The sequence below is a fragment of the Borostomias antarcticus genome (assembly GCF_949987555.1).
Source record: "Borostomias antarcticus genome assembly, chromosome: 3".
In the NCBI taxonomy this organism is placed as follows: domain Eukaryota; kingdom Metazoa; phylum Chordata; class Actinopteri; order Stomiiformes; family Stomiidae; genus Borostomias; species Borostomias antarcticus.
The window spans coordinates 8258932-8273037 of record NC_140236.1 but is presented as its reverse complement, the minus strand read 5'-3'; the positions used below and the strand labels follow the sequence as shown (position 1 = coordinate 8273037).

The following is a 14106-nucleotide window of genomic DNA, read 5'->3' as shown; positions in this document are numbered from 1 at the left end:
AGCAAAAAAGGTAACCACTGAACATGCCTTGTGGTTTCTCCAATTACAACTTTGATACACTAAACCAGACTGAACAGTAGCTATTGTAACAACGAGACCAGTGCACGTTTCAAAAAAGGCAGACCAATTGCATTGATAGACAAAACAATTCATTATGCATGCTGAAGAGAAATGCAGAAAAGCACAATTGACAGATAGGCTATATGCCTTCCCGTATACCATTAAGAAATATGATATATTTTCCTACCTTGGCTTTCCCCATGGGCACCTGTTTCCGGCCATTATTAATCCATGCATTTGTTGTTGTTGTTGTTGCTGTTGCTGTGGTTGTTGTTGTTGTTGTATGTATGTATCATCCATCCGGTGTCTTGAGCTGAGGCTGAGCTCCATTATCCTGGACAGAGGGGCGGCCGCTTCCCGTGGAGAGCGTCGGTGAATCCGGCACAGTGCAGTCTCTCCACTATGTGGATTAGCCCTCCTCCACACACACCTTTAAACGCATCTTTTACTGCAGCACCACATTATATTTGCAGATCATAAAATCCACCCCCAACGCTTTCCACGGCGAACCTGACATTACAATTTTATGACCTTGACTTACTGTGGTCACCTGGATAATATTTAAATCAACGTTATGGTCTCTCTCACTTTATATTAAAACTGCCATGATCTCTCCCTCGCTCTCCCGTCCGCCGTCTCCCTCTTTCTCCCTCCCTCGCTCTCATTCTCAACAGGAGTACTTACAGAGAGGATAACAAACTCAAGGACAAACTAGTTCACATCTTTCACCCCCCAAAAAATCTAATTATTTTGGGAACGTTTTTTTCCGGGAATTCAGGAATAATGTACAGCCCTATCAATGTGCATGCAAATTACAGTGCTCTGATATCACATAGGGTAAAACGACCCCTATGTGATATAGCTATTATTGTGGGAAAACAGTCCACAGTAGCCAAAAGCTGTTTTCATGCCGACAGTTAGATAAACAACTTGAAGTTAGAGGCCTTCACCTTTACTTTGCTATAGGGCCAGGGACTAGGGACACTAGTCTTGTTCTAAGAAGCAAGTAGCCTACAGCCTATATTGTTACAAAATTTCACTTCTTTGCATTGTTGCAAACGTGTCCATGTAGGCTATTTATGAAGGCACAGTGTGTGTGTGTGTGTGTGTGTGTGTGTGTGTGTGTGTGTGTGTTTGTGTGTGTGTGTGTGTGTGTGTGTGTCTGTGTCTGTGTCTGTGTCTGTGTGTGTGTGTGCGTGTGTGTGTGCGTGCGTGCGTGTGTTCGTGTGTGTTCGTGCGTGTGGGTGTGTGGAATGTTTTAGGAAGAGTGTTCAGGTGAAGTTATAGACTCGTGTGAGGTCCCGACCACGACTCTCCCTGTTCAGTTTCTTCAGTTTCATCCTCCGGTTTTGGAACCAGATCTTCACCTGCCTATCAGTCAGATTAATACTCTTGCTGATCTCCAGGCGGCGCTCGCGAGACAAATACATGTTGAACAAGAACTCCTTTTCCAGCTCCAGCGTCTGATACTTTGTGTATGGGCATCTCTTCTTCCGTCCACTTTTGGCTTTCAACCAGCTTCCAGTTGCATTTTCCAACGCACAGTCCACTGAGGAGGGAAACATGCAAGAGTTTTCATACATTGATGGGCTATTATTCATCAAAAAGGCAGTAGGCTACACTTTGTAGTACACTACTGAAGTTCAACGTATGCCCTTAATTGCCCAGGTTGCGCATTCTAGAATGGAGCTTAAAGCAAATTATCTATAAGGGCATGGTTTGAGGGAGCAATGATGTCGATCTCATAAGGCCTACATTTATGAACGAACTATATGAAAAGCCTACTTCCAAAGATAAATCATATAGCACGGCAAATGGAGTAGTCCTATGCTGTAGGGCCTACTCGCTGCGACCGTATCAAACATTGACATGCAACCCGTATATGCACGTAGGCTACTTGCAAAAAACACCTTGTATAAAATATACATAAAATTGATGTATTAATTTCAGAAAACGCAGAGCGAATGAGCAGTATATACAGATCCCTTGCTGTTTCTGAATGAAGTGGTTTCATTTCCTTCAAAGCCGACCCCAAGGAGTGTGGAAGTGAGACAGTAGCCTATAGGCAATATTATATACTATAGTAGCCTAATTTCCTACTGCTATGGCCAGTTAAGATAAATAGCACTACTTACAGCTGGAAGACACATCGAGGGGTTTGCCCACAACGGTGCAATATAGGGCGTAAGTTTGTTACTTTGGTTGGTTGATTCGCCTAACGAATTGGTGACGATAGGCTGCGTAAATAAAATGATAGCAATAGGCCTAATACTAATAGGAAAAATGGCATAGGCCTATTACTGCTAGTAATAATAATGAAATACAATCACAATTAATATGATAATAGGTATAATGACAATAGATGTAAGTGGTTATGTTCTTTTTAATTTCATGACATTGTTTTGTTTTTCGTTTAATTCAATTTCAAGTGCGGCTTCTATATAGACCGGCATACGCTAACAATTTCGTGGGATATCAAGCTGTCGAAATGTCCTTTAGGAGAATTTCAAGTGCAATATCAGAGCTGTTTACGTTTAACAAATCCCATTAGAAAAAACAAAGCATCTTTTTTTCATAACAGTTTAATTTAGGTAAAATACACAGAGAAAAACTATGTTAATAATCAACTTAATCAAAATAAAATGCATTAAGAAAACAGATAATTTCCATTACAAATTTGCAAACGTCAATTATATTATTTGAAACCTGATATTAGCCTGGAACTCCTATGTAGCCATGCAACATTGGTGCGTAAATGGTTAGGCCAACAGTTTTACACATATTAAATGGCCCATACAGTGTGTGGGTGTGTGTGTGTGTGTGTGTGTGTGTGTGTGTGGGTGTGTGTGTGTGGGTGTGTGTGTGTGTGTGTGCGTTCCTGTGCGTGTTATTGTGTCAGCGTGTTTATTTCAACGATAAGTGTCTATCTGGCATTCTCACATTAGTAGAAAGGTGTTAAATGTTATACCATAATCCCTGCTGAGCAAGGCTCCCTCATATGTCTGCTCAGACTGTACATCATAACCAAAGCAGAACATATCGAACACACTTCTAAATTCTAGGCAAGTCTTATTACCGTGCACATTTGTGTTTGTATCCGTGTACACAGAGAATCTATGCCTATGTAGAATTAGGTGGTAGGCCTAACTACGCAATATTGAAGCGTACAATTATATTTCAAAAGTGTACGGCCTAAAACATTTACTCTGTGTGTGCGTGAGTGAGTGCGCGCGTGTGTATGCGGTGTGTGTGTGTGTGTGTGTGTGAGAGAGAGAGAGAGAGAGAGAGAGAGAGAGAGAGGGGGGGGAGACAGGGAGAGAGAGGGTGAGAGAGGGAGAGAGATGGAGGGGGGCGCATTTGGGGTTTACCTTTCAATTCCTTGTCGGAATTGTCAGAACAACTGTCAGTCTTGGCCGTCTCCTCCTTCCTGCCATTGCCCTGTTCTTGTTCTTGATCTTTGACCTTCGGGGCTTCGCATACTGCGTCTTGGCTTGATTTGCCAAGGCATGTCGTTGATTCCGTTGGCGATTCAACAGATCTCGACACTTGGGCCAAAGCAAAGCCTGAGGCGAACTGATCTTCACGACGTAGCCTCTCTCCATTGTACACCTGGGTTGTTTGGAAGCCCTCGGGTGCTGAGACAACGAGCTGGTCTGACTGGCTGCTATTGTCCCCAAGCCGGATGTATGTAGTAGGCGACTGTGTTGTCTCTTTGGTCCTGTCACTATAAAGACAACAAAACGCCTCCTCTTTGACGTTGCCCGCTAGAAACGAGCAAGGCTGTAAACACGGGGCAACAGGTTGCTGCTCGTCCCTGCTAGTTTTGGACCCGGTACCCCATGTGCCCGGTTGACATGGCAGGTAAGGCGCATCTTGGTATGTGCTGAGAGAGAGACTGCCCGAAGGAACGTCGTCTTTTTTGGAGAAGGACGGTCCAACTTTTCCGAAATGTCTCATCACTGCACATCCATAGTCAGCTGCCGTTTGGATGTACATTCCAGGGTTTCCAGAATAGCCTTCAGCTCTGTATGAAGACGTTCCCCCCATTAACGAATCCATGAGGAAGTTACCGGATGCCATGTTATTTGGGCATGACATTTTTAAAAATGGTTATTATTGTTCTTGTTTGTTCCAGGGACACGGATTTATCGAGGAGAATAAGGACAGTAGGACGCTGACATCTTTCGGGAGGCAAAAATATCTAACATAATTATGGATGCTAGGAGCCATGTCACGTGATTTTCAGACCAATAGCGGTGTGGAAGTGGCCTTGATGCTCCAGACTTTGCTGACGTCAACGCGGTCAAGTTGGTAAGCAAAATAGGTTTACGTGGAGCAAGGGCGCCATCTAGCCGGAAAATGAAGGTAAAGACAGCAGAGAACAAAGAGATGTGAATGATTTTTGTAAGCATGTTACGTGGCTCGGATTGACATCCACTCGCTTGAATTAAATGAAACATAAACCTGATTCAATTGTGGTGCTTTTGAAAGTTAATTTGGAGATCAAGTGGACTAATAGGCATGTTTATCATACGATTTTGTTTGGGGTAAAGAATGGGTTTCACTTCAAGTAGAATAATTTCGACCATATGCGTAATTTCTGTTTTTCCCAAACAGAATGGTATACTAATATCCATACATACACATGTAGCTATGATAGTATGATTACCTTGATGTTGTAGAGCACTTGATACACGTATATGGGCCTGTATCGAAGGGATTAAAGCCAACGTTGTTATTTTTAAAACTATAGGCCACATTCAAGTAGCCTACACTATTTGTGCCGGCAGAGAGAATGTTTTATGTGTTCATAAAAGTATTATATTAAAGACGATTTCATTCAATCGCCAGTGGCGGACAAATGTTCGCACAAAAAATAAAGATCGTATTGTTTGCTGAATGCAACTGTAAAACACTGTTCCAGATACTGCTTCAGTTAAATCTTTACTAGAGGTAATTATACACCATGCCCATACCCCCCCCCCCCCCCACACACACACACACACACATCTTCGCTGGTGTGTAGCATACCCTGTTACCAGAGGTTATCTCTTATAGCATATAGGCTATACCTGACATTTAGAATAATAAATAAGGAGCCCGTTGGAATTACGCATGCTGATTAGCCTAGAACATTTTTTTTCTTAAAGCCTAATTTACAGTTTGGTTCGCTTTCAGCTAAATGCACCGACTGTAAATTAGAATCACATTGATCAGATTTACAGTCAGCGGATTTCACTGTTCTTCAGCTTTACGCGCACGTTGAAATTACGTTGAAGCCCTAAACACTGACACGGTATCTGAATTTAAACCAATAACATTATAACACATGGTCAAAAAATATGTTTTGTTGTTATATTGCAATGTTTTTCAAGTGAAGACAGTTTCTGGCTCCACGCTTACAAGCCGATTTCAAATGGTTCTGAAAAGTCTCTCTCACCCTGATTTGGAAAAAATGAAAAACGATTAGGTTGATACATCAGAAATAGGTGCCTCATTTTTTTTCTTTATCTGGTGAAAATTAAAGCATATCTATAACAGTCATCCCCCTCCCCCCCTATGAATGATCCACAGAGTTTTAACCTGGGATTACAAATGCCAAAGCAATATAGAACAGAGTCGTAAATAGTCTTAAATGGGCCTAGGGATTGTGCGTTATAGACCACAAAGCACTATAGGGCCTTCCGGTTTTAGCAGCAAGGACGCAAATAGCTGGAGCCGCGGGTTTGGGCGGCTTATGGTACATACGGTGCACATGCAAGCCTCAGCTACAAGGCTAGGACTCCATGCGAACGGGACTGCAGTTATGGGTGGTATGAGGTAGGGAATATGACGCGTCTGATAATTTATTAACAAATAATACAACGAAATATGTGCTAAACGCTTGGTTAGCATTCGAAAAGACCAAATTGACCAACCGACAACCGGCCTTGTTAGGCTGTAGGGCTATTCTTCTAGACAATTTCAAGTAGGCCTAGGCTATTTCGTGGACGATGACCGACGCTTCGCCAGCATCGCTAGCGTTGTGGTTGCAGGATGGAGAGTCCATACGCACGAAACCAATAAATTATTGTTTTTCTCTTAGTCACATTTCATTTTAAATTGAAAGCGACTTTGATTTCCAATCTCAATTCGACATTGCATCTGTCAAACTGCTTTTTGTCCTCTGGGATATCCTACAGTGCATGCCTCGGTCGATATTGCTTTTTGAAATGATCACCATATGTATTTCATTTAATATTTAATGTTTAATATTTCAGGATTGCAAATGTATTCATAAACCAAATGTGATGTTGGGGCATAAAGAAAATATTGCTATAGCCTATGTAGCCCATATGAAGATACAATATGTCACCGGGACTGTAAAAGGGTCTTTGATTTGATGGAGGTGTAGCCATGGGAGTAGGCCCCTGCGTAATATATTGTCATGCCCAAATCACTGCAGTATCTGTAAAGCATAGAAATATGTCAGTACATGTGTTTGAACCGTGTGTGTGTGTGCGTGCGTGTGCGTGCGTGTGTGCGTGCGTATGCTAGTGGGTGTGTGTTCTGAAGCAAGCAAGCCGTCCTATTTGAATACATCTGCTATCTGGATTATGTGCGCGCTTCCGTTGTGTTTCACATGGGAGTGGTGAGTGATGCTGCTGTAGTGGGATGATATGATATGATATACCCGTTGTTGTGATAATTTTTGTATTGCTGAGTGAAATAAACTAATACACCAAAGATCATTAAATCCAAGATTATTTTGTAGCCTACTAATGAGCTTATAAGCAAATAACGCAGGAAGATCACTGACCCACGCACAAATGCTCTGTCTGTCTGTCTCTATCTCTCTCACATACATACACGCACACACCACAGACACACAGGCACACGCCCATACACACACATCACAGGCACACACACATATAGGCACACACACCACAGACATACACATGCGCACACCCATACACACACGTGCGCACACACCACACAGACAAACACGCCCATGCACACATACACACACACACCACAGACACACGCACACACCCATACACACAACAGACACACACGTACACCCATACACATTCACACACACACACACACACACACACACACACACACACACACACACACCACTGACATACACACACCCATACGCACACAGAGGAAAATTTTTGATATTTCCTTGTCTTGACCTAATACAGTATAGGCTACCATCTTCCGTGAAGCAAACCTTAACAATTATTGTCTCCCGATGGACGGCATCCAAGTCTAGAGACGCACAAAAGCTTACATGGGAAAAAGGATAAGACCCTTTAACAGACTGCGGATTCAGCGGCTACAACTACTTTTCTTGTGGACCAAGAAATCAGAGGAACGACAAGTTTGCCAATTGCAGCCTCTAAGAAATATCTTTCCAATTCCATGTAATGAGGCTCAGTTTTGTGCCCAGCCTTGCAGGCCACTGCGCGCCCCATATGCGCAATTGCGAATTTATGGTTTCAGTATGTCTTTTAGACAATTATAAATCAGGAACACGTAATGCCAAGCTGAGCACATCAGTATTATATTAAAATTCTAATATCAAGATACCGCACATAAGGCCTCAGTGTTCAAGAAGACAACAAGGCCACACATGTTCTAGGCAATATCATTAGTTAGTCAGGGAAAAACATTTACCCATTAGCCTATTATTTGCAGGGAACGTATAGTAAATAACTCGGTCAAATACAATTAAATGATGATGATTATTTGTGATATGTCAGATAAGGTAAGATAACATGCAAGTGCCATACAGCCTAGCCTACAATGAAGTGCTCACTTGAGCACACCCTTAAGATACACTTTATTGACCTGGGCCTACACCATTCCAGTAATTAGGCTATGCTACTCGGTTTGGGAGATAGCCCAAAAGGTTGGTTTAGGCCCAAAATAATATTTCATAATGAAATACAAACTGACTGTGAGTACACAGTTCATAATCATTTGAAGAAAACACAACAGATTTATTTATTTATTTTGGCATGTTTATTATAGGCTAATAGGCCTGCTGGGGTTTGCGCAATACGCTCCGTCCATAAGCAATGCCACAAAACATCACTGAAAGGAATCATGCGTTGAGTAGCATATAACTAGAAACACCAAGGAAATAATGAAAACAAAATTTCCTGTTATGCGTAACAAATAATAGCCTACTTAATAACCACGCGTAAAATTAATAGCCTATATTCGGTTTAAACATTTAGTTATCAATGAGATATATGGTACGTATTACAACAACAAAGTAGGCTTAAATAAATAAATAAATAAATAATAAACAAATGTGATTCTTTTCAATAGAATCTATTGGGTCACGTATCTCCTTTTGACATTTACACCTCATCCCAAACAAAATATCTTCTCTCACGGGCTCCCTGCAGACCGTTTCATTTGTGCTTGATTTCCGCCATTGTCCAAACGCTGAACAAGATAGCTTGAACTTGCATCCCACATCGAAGGCTACCCTTTTTCACGTCGATGCTGACGCTTTAAAATTTAGAAAATAAAACGTAATCATTAAATAGAGAAGGCCTATAGTCAATATGATGACACGGAGGCCCTCTTCTATGAATAACGAAACATATTTCCTACAGACTGAGGACACTAAATACTGCTTTTCCATTATGAATAGGACAATACTGGATTCTTATAGGCTACCCCCTGTAGTTGATAGACAGGCGGATTTAGAAGCCACTGCAGTTCGAGGATGGTGACGTGTGGTTACTCACGTCATCATCCAGGGCCAAGGTTGGTGGGTGTGACAAGAGAAGTCTCCCAGCCTTGATCTCCTCCCCTCACAACACACCCCTCTTTTAGTCTGGAAGCTGCACGCTTACACAGCAGTCTGCTGTGTGCTGACGTATTATTTCAATTTCAATTTCCTGAACATGAATATGGTTATCTTTTTTACTCTAGTAGACAACAACTAACTAAAGGTACAACGTGCGCACACACCGACACATATGCGCACCATTCAACACCTGGTTATGAATATAACAGACAGTTGCCATCAATACAAAACCTGTGAAAATACAGATACCTGGAGAGCTCATTCCAACATGTTATAAAACGTCTCATGCGTGGAAGCATATACATTTTACAGGGACAATAAAGTCTATTTACTGGGCCTGCTAAAGCTGGGAAAGTTACCTGCTGTAGTTTAATGCGAGGGGTCAAAGTTGGGCTCTCTACACATTCCTTTTTCTGTTCCCACTCCCTCTCATTGGTTGATTCCCCTCCTGCACACATTTCCGGGCTAAAGGGGCTCCTTGATTCCACTTTATTGCAGCGGGTTAAAGGTGAAGGCCTTGACATTATTGAAGTTCAAAGACTACATTTAATTATAAATTGTAGGTAATGCACACACGTGCAATCTTCATGCACACATGTCGACAGAAGACACAAAAAACACACAGAGCGAGAGAGGGAGGGAGAGAGAAAGAGAAGATAATCATTTCCTTTCCCTTAACATAATATATTCGGCCCATCTGGTGCAATTAGCCAACAATTACTGTAAAAATGGTTCAACGTTAATTTGGAATTCAGAAGACATTGCAAGTGATATGTGTGATGCGAGTGGAGTGGACAGCTTCGAACTAGCTCTCCTCCGATGCCTAACTTTACATCTGCAGTATGAAACAGGGGGAGGTGGTGGCTGGACTGTCTGTTTGAAGGGGGTTGGGTGGTTGAAGTTGTGCACAGGCCCGAGTTCATGTTGAAACGTCTTGCCAAGTTTTTTGTCCGGACAACCAGTCTTGCTTGTTTACTATTTACTGCGGAAGTGAACGCCATTCCGCCCGAACAGACGGTGCAATTAAGGGGGGGAAAAATAGCTATTTAGTGCCTCTCTCTTTATGGCAGTGTCTAGACTGCAAGAGTGGCGATTCAGTTTAGTGGGCACTAAAGGCAGTTATCATGTTCCTCTCTTTCTGTGCGTTTCTGAGATAGTTTCGATGTTGTTGCTATTTGTGATTGCTAATGCTCAAATGCGCACCCCTTGTAGTTCCTTCACCCTTCCCTCAGTGGTGCTCACGTTTCCAAAGCCACGTTAACGTGCAGGGTATCATTGGAAACAATAGCAATATTAAGGCCTACCAAAAAAGGAAAAAATAGTCGTCCAACAAAGCTGATAATATTTTCCAGTAGGCCTACTAGGCTAACGCATAGGCTACCGCCCACAACATCCCTTTGGTGTTAACGGAAGGGGAATTTAATTGTCCTAATCAATTTACTTAATAAAAATGAATTCACCGCAAAGTCAGTTGATTATGCTTATATTTCTGTTTATTTCATAAGTATCTTTATATTAACGATACACAGGCCCAACATCACCATTATCATCTCCTTTCCGAGAACAAAACAGCACATTGTAAGCAAATAATTTAAAAGAGTGTTAACATTAAAGCTATTAAAGTTGCCTGGGCAGTGTACAGGAAAATAGCAGCTGGGAAAGGGAAAGAAGTTGAGACTTAACATATTTACAGTCACGGATGCACATTGCATAGTCTGTACAAGGAATACATTATTACAGATTGAACATGTCACAGTTCTCCATGGTAAAAATGTAGGCCTAGCTATGTAAATTAAAGGCTACTATTTTTTTCACATTCTGGTCGAGAAGAGAATTGGCTAATGATACACTATACAGGGACCAGAAGAAAGGGAGATATATCTTGGCTTTTAGATTTTAACATGTAATACTATAAAACAATGGGCCAACCCACAATATCTAATTAACACAAGTAAGAATCGTGATAAATAGGCAGAGATGCATAATACTGGAAAACAACATACACATGATTAGCCTACTCTACATAATGATCCGTAGGCCTGTGAGAACAAGTGGGAACAAGTTCTGCCCCGCGGGGTTACAGGAAAATGGCGACGAATCTCATAGGCCTATACTGTTTAAAAAAAGAGCATAGGCCTAGCTCATAACGTTTTGTTTGCATTAGTCATCCGGGCTCGTTTGGGACAAATAACTTGACTTTGTTGTCATCCGTGATTAGAACTCTGTGAGAAAGGAGTGTCTTTGAGACTACAAATATGCTATTCACCTTACCCGCTCACAATAAGGGGTTTCCAGAAAAATATTGCAAACGGTCTCGGCTTAATTTCTTTTCTTTCATTCTTCGATTCTGAAACCAGATTTTAACCTGTCGGTCGGTGAGATTAAGCATCCGGGAGAGCTGCAGACGTTTCTCTTTGTTGATGTAAACGTTAAAGAAGAACTCTCGCTCCAACTCCCGAATCTGAAATTTGGAGTATGGACACCTCTTCTTCCTTGTACGAGGGGTACCTGAAGTAATAGAAAGTGAAGAGTATATCAGGGACATAATAAAAGGTGCTCAAGCCACATTGGCAATACGAACTTATAGTTAGGCTATGCTTTCATGCATTAACACGTTTGGAATTTTAAGAGGGTTCAGTGATACAATTTCGGTTGACATCCAACACTTTGCACGTATCAGGTAAATCAGCCAATAAAGGGTGTTAAATGTCCCAGCCTCTCCAAGCGAAGAATATCAACTTACTTGCCCTAAGTACGTGTTTATCTGTTATACACATATGCAATAACAAAACAATATAGACCCACAGTTTGCGTTAGCCTACATTCATTTGGAACCAACAATTCACACAAGCCGTATGGCGTATGAAAGGTACAAGGTTTATAATAGATTTAGATGCTCTCACTGTAGCCTCGTAAAGTCAAAAGGGGTCTGGTTAAGCGTCCACGGTGGGTTTGATAGAAGGAAGATCAAGGTAGAAGGATAGAAAACCTCGACAGCCTGATTACGCAGCATTACGCACAGCATGCATGGGCACCAACAGGCCCGTGTTTATCTTCCAACAGGCCTATGTATTTAGCTCGTGCAATGCTCACAGGTGGGATACTGTAGGCTACCATTTTATGGGAGCTCATTTTTTAATTGATTTTTTTTATTTTATTTTTTATTTTCAAGTTGATTAAGTTAAAATTGTAACCCTAAAGTGTGTGGACATGTTTTGACATTGGCCTATGTCATAGTTATGTCATGCATGCGCAAAGCGCATCATATTGCTGATACATGCATGCTCCACATATAGACGCAACCACAGACTGCTCCTATCTATGACTGACTCGTGTAGCTAGGCTCATTGGCTTTGGTTGCGAGGGGACTACAATAACACAGTCCTTGATGCTAGCTTTAGATGGATGAATAGGCTACATAGTACACACAGACATGCAGACATGATGCAGACATACAGATACAGATCTAGACAGGTAGATAGAGAGAAAGGTAGACAGATGGATGAGCACTAAATAATGTATGAACCAAATGAAGCCTCAAAGTGTGTAATAATCTCACAGCATGTCTTAAACGGGGTTGCTATAATGCTAAAAGAAATTCACATGACGCCAAAAGCAATGTTCTGCCCAATTGGTTTTTACTCTCAACAGCCCAATGAGAAAATCCCTTAAAATGCTCAACGCAAGTTCATGATCAAAGTTAGCATTTGTCACAATAGCGCGCTCTTAAAATTTCACAGACTCCACGATAGAAGCGTTTGTGTATAACATCCCTTTTTTTCAAAGCGCTTTCCCATCGTAAAAATTCTTCTCGTTGGAAGAAAGAGCTTTGTAGGTTATAATAAAATCCTTTGAATGCTTATAAAACTCCACATAAAATCTGACCGACAAAACACCGGGCTAGTCCCTTAACCTTTCCCCATTTACAACTTCGATACCTACTCGAGTGGCTGTTCTTGCTAGTGTTGCCGTCCTTCGTGGCTGTAGACGTACATGAGCCTGAATTTGTATGTTCCTCATCTTCGGCGTCCTTCTCCTGGTCTTGTGGGTCCGATTGAGCAATGGGCTGCTGGGACTCGCTCTCCAGCTTACTCGCTTCGCTCTTTTGTAAACAATTGTCTGACTGATTGTCCGTGCTGCAGTATGCGGTTTCAAAAAAGCGGTCGAAACCTTGAGGGAGGACGCTGTTTTTCCCCACTCCGGTGTAGAATCCCGTGGAAGGATGATTAGTGCTGGGATGGTGGTGGTGGTGGTTGTACACGCTCTCGTTTTTCATAAGCATTTCTGTCATGGTGGATGGCGGAAGACAGTCCCTGTGCACCAGATCCTCTCCTGAGTAGCACGGAGCATAATTGCTTCTATGGTGCCATTTACTGGAGGGGTCCAGTCCATATGAAACTTCTCGCACCGGTTGCACTTGAGAGAGATTTGTAGAATATGGGTAGCTTATTTGCCGCGACGGGGCCTGTGGAAGAAACGACGAGACGGTCGAAAATTCGGGGACGTAGTATGTGCAGCTGGGGAGGTAGATGTTCGAGGCGCAGCCGGTCCTGTCACCAAATTCGGAGGTCCGGTCTTTCCGCGTCTGGGAGCAGAAGTTGCCCAGATTCACCGAGTTAAACATCTTTCCCTCGTACTCCGTACTATAGATAGGTGTTTTGGATTCGAACTGCAGAAGGGGAAAATTTGGGAAGGCGAGATGACGCGCAATCCGTCTAAGTCGCCCCGAGACACGTGATCGAAAGTAGATATTGTCATATATCAATTTGGAACACTTGGATGTGTAGGAGTGGTTCGCTTAGGTTAGATCTAGGAGGTTCAAACAATTAACTTTCAAAACACTGCAGGAGTCCTGTGAAAACCAGTAACAGATTCCTGTTTTTCTGCTTATGCAACTAGCAAATAGAAAGAGAACATTATGTTTGCCTAGACTATATCCTAGTAGTAGCCTAGCATAGCATAAGCTCTGCTTCTGAAACAGGCTAGCCCATAGAGTAAACTACTGTAAGAGGTAGCCTTTACACAGGTAAGACATTATTATTGTTATTATTAGTATTATTAGTATTATTATTCGCCTATTATTGTTGTTGTTATCACTAGCCTATTATTGTTGTTATTATTATTATTCACGTTAATACAATTGCTGTAGGCTATATGCTATTATATATAACTCTAAGTAGGAAGTATACATATATACACATACATTATATACAACTATAAGTAGTCATACA

At 41.8% G+C, this 14106-nt stretch overlaps 2 protein-coding genes across 2 annotated transcripts; both read right to left on the bottom strand.

The window, feature by feature from the left end:
- Nucleotides 1–1331: 1331 nt before the first annotated feature.
- hoxc10a (homeobox C10a) lies at nt 1332–4140 on the bottom strand (the record flags this gene model as incomplete). The annotated part of the gene is made up of 2 exons (XM_084461980.1): nt 1332–1609; nt 3429–4140. 2 exons carry the CDS (start codon nt 4138–4140, stop codon nt 1332–1334), a joined length of 990 nt encoding a protein of 329 aa, XP_084318106.1.
- A 7010-nt stretch (nt 4141–11150) lies between these two features.
- On the bottom strand, nt 11151–13499 carry hoxc11a (homeobox C11a; the record flags this gene model as incomplete). The annotated part of the gene is made up of 2 exons (XM_084436258.1): nt 11151–11383; nt 12803–13499. The coding sequence occupies 2 exons, from the start codon at nt 13497–13499 to the stop codon at nt 11151–11153; spliced, it is 930 nt and encodes a 309-aa protein (XP_084292384.1).
- Between the last annotated feature and the right edge of the window lie 607 nt (nt 13500–14106).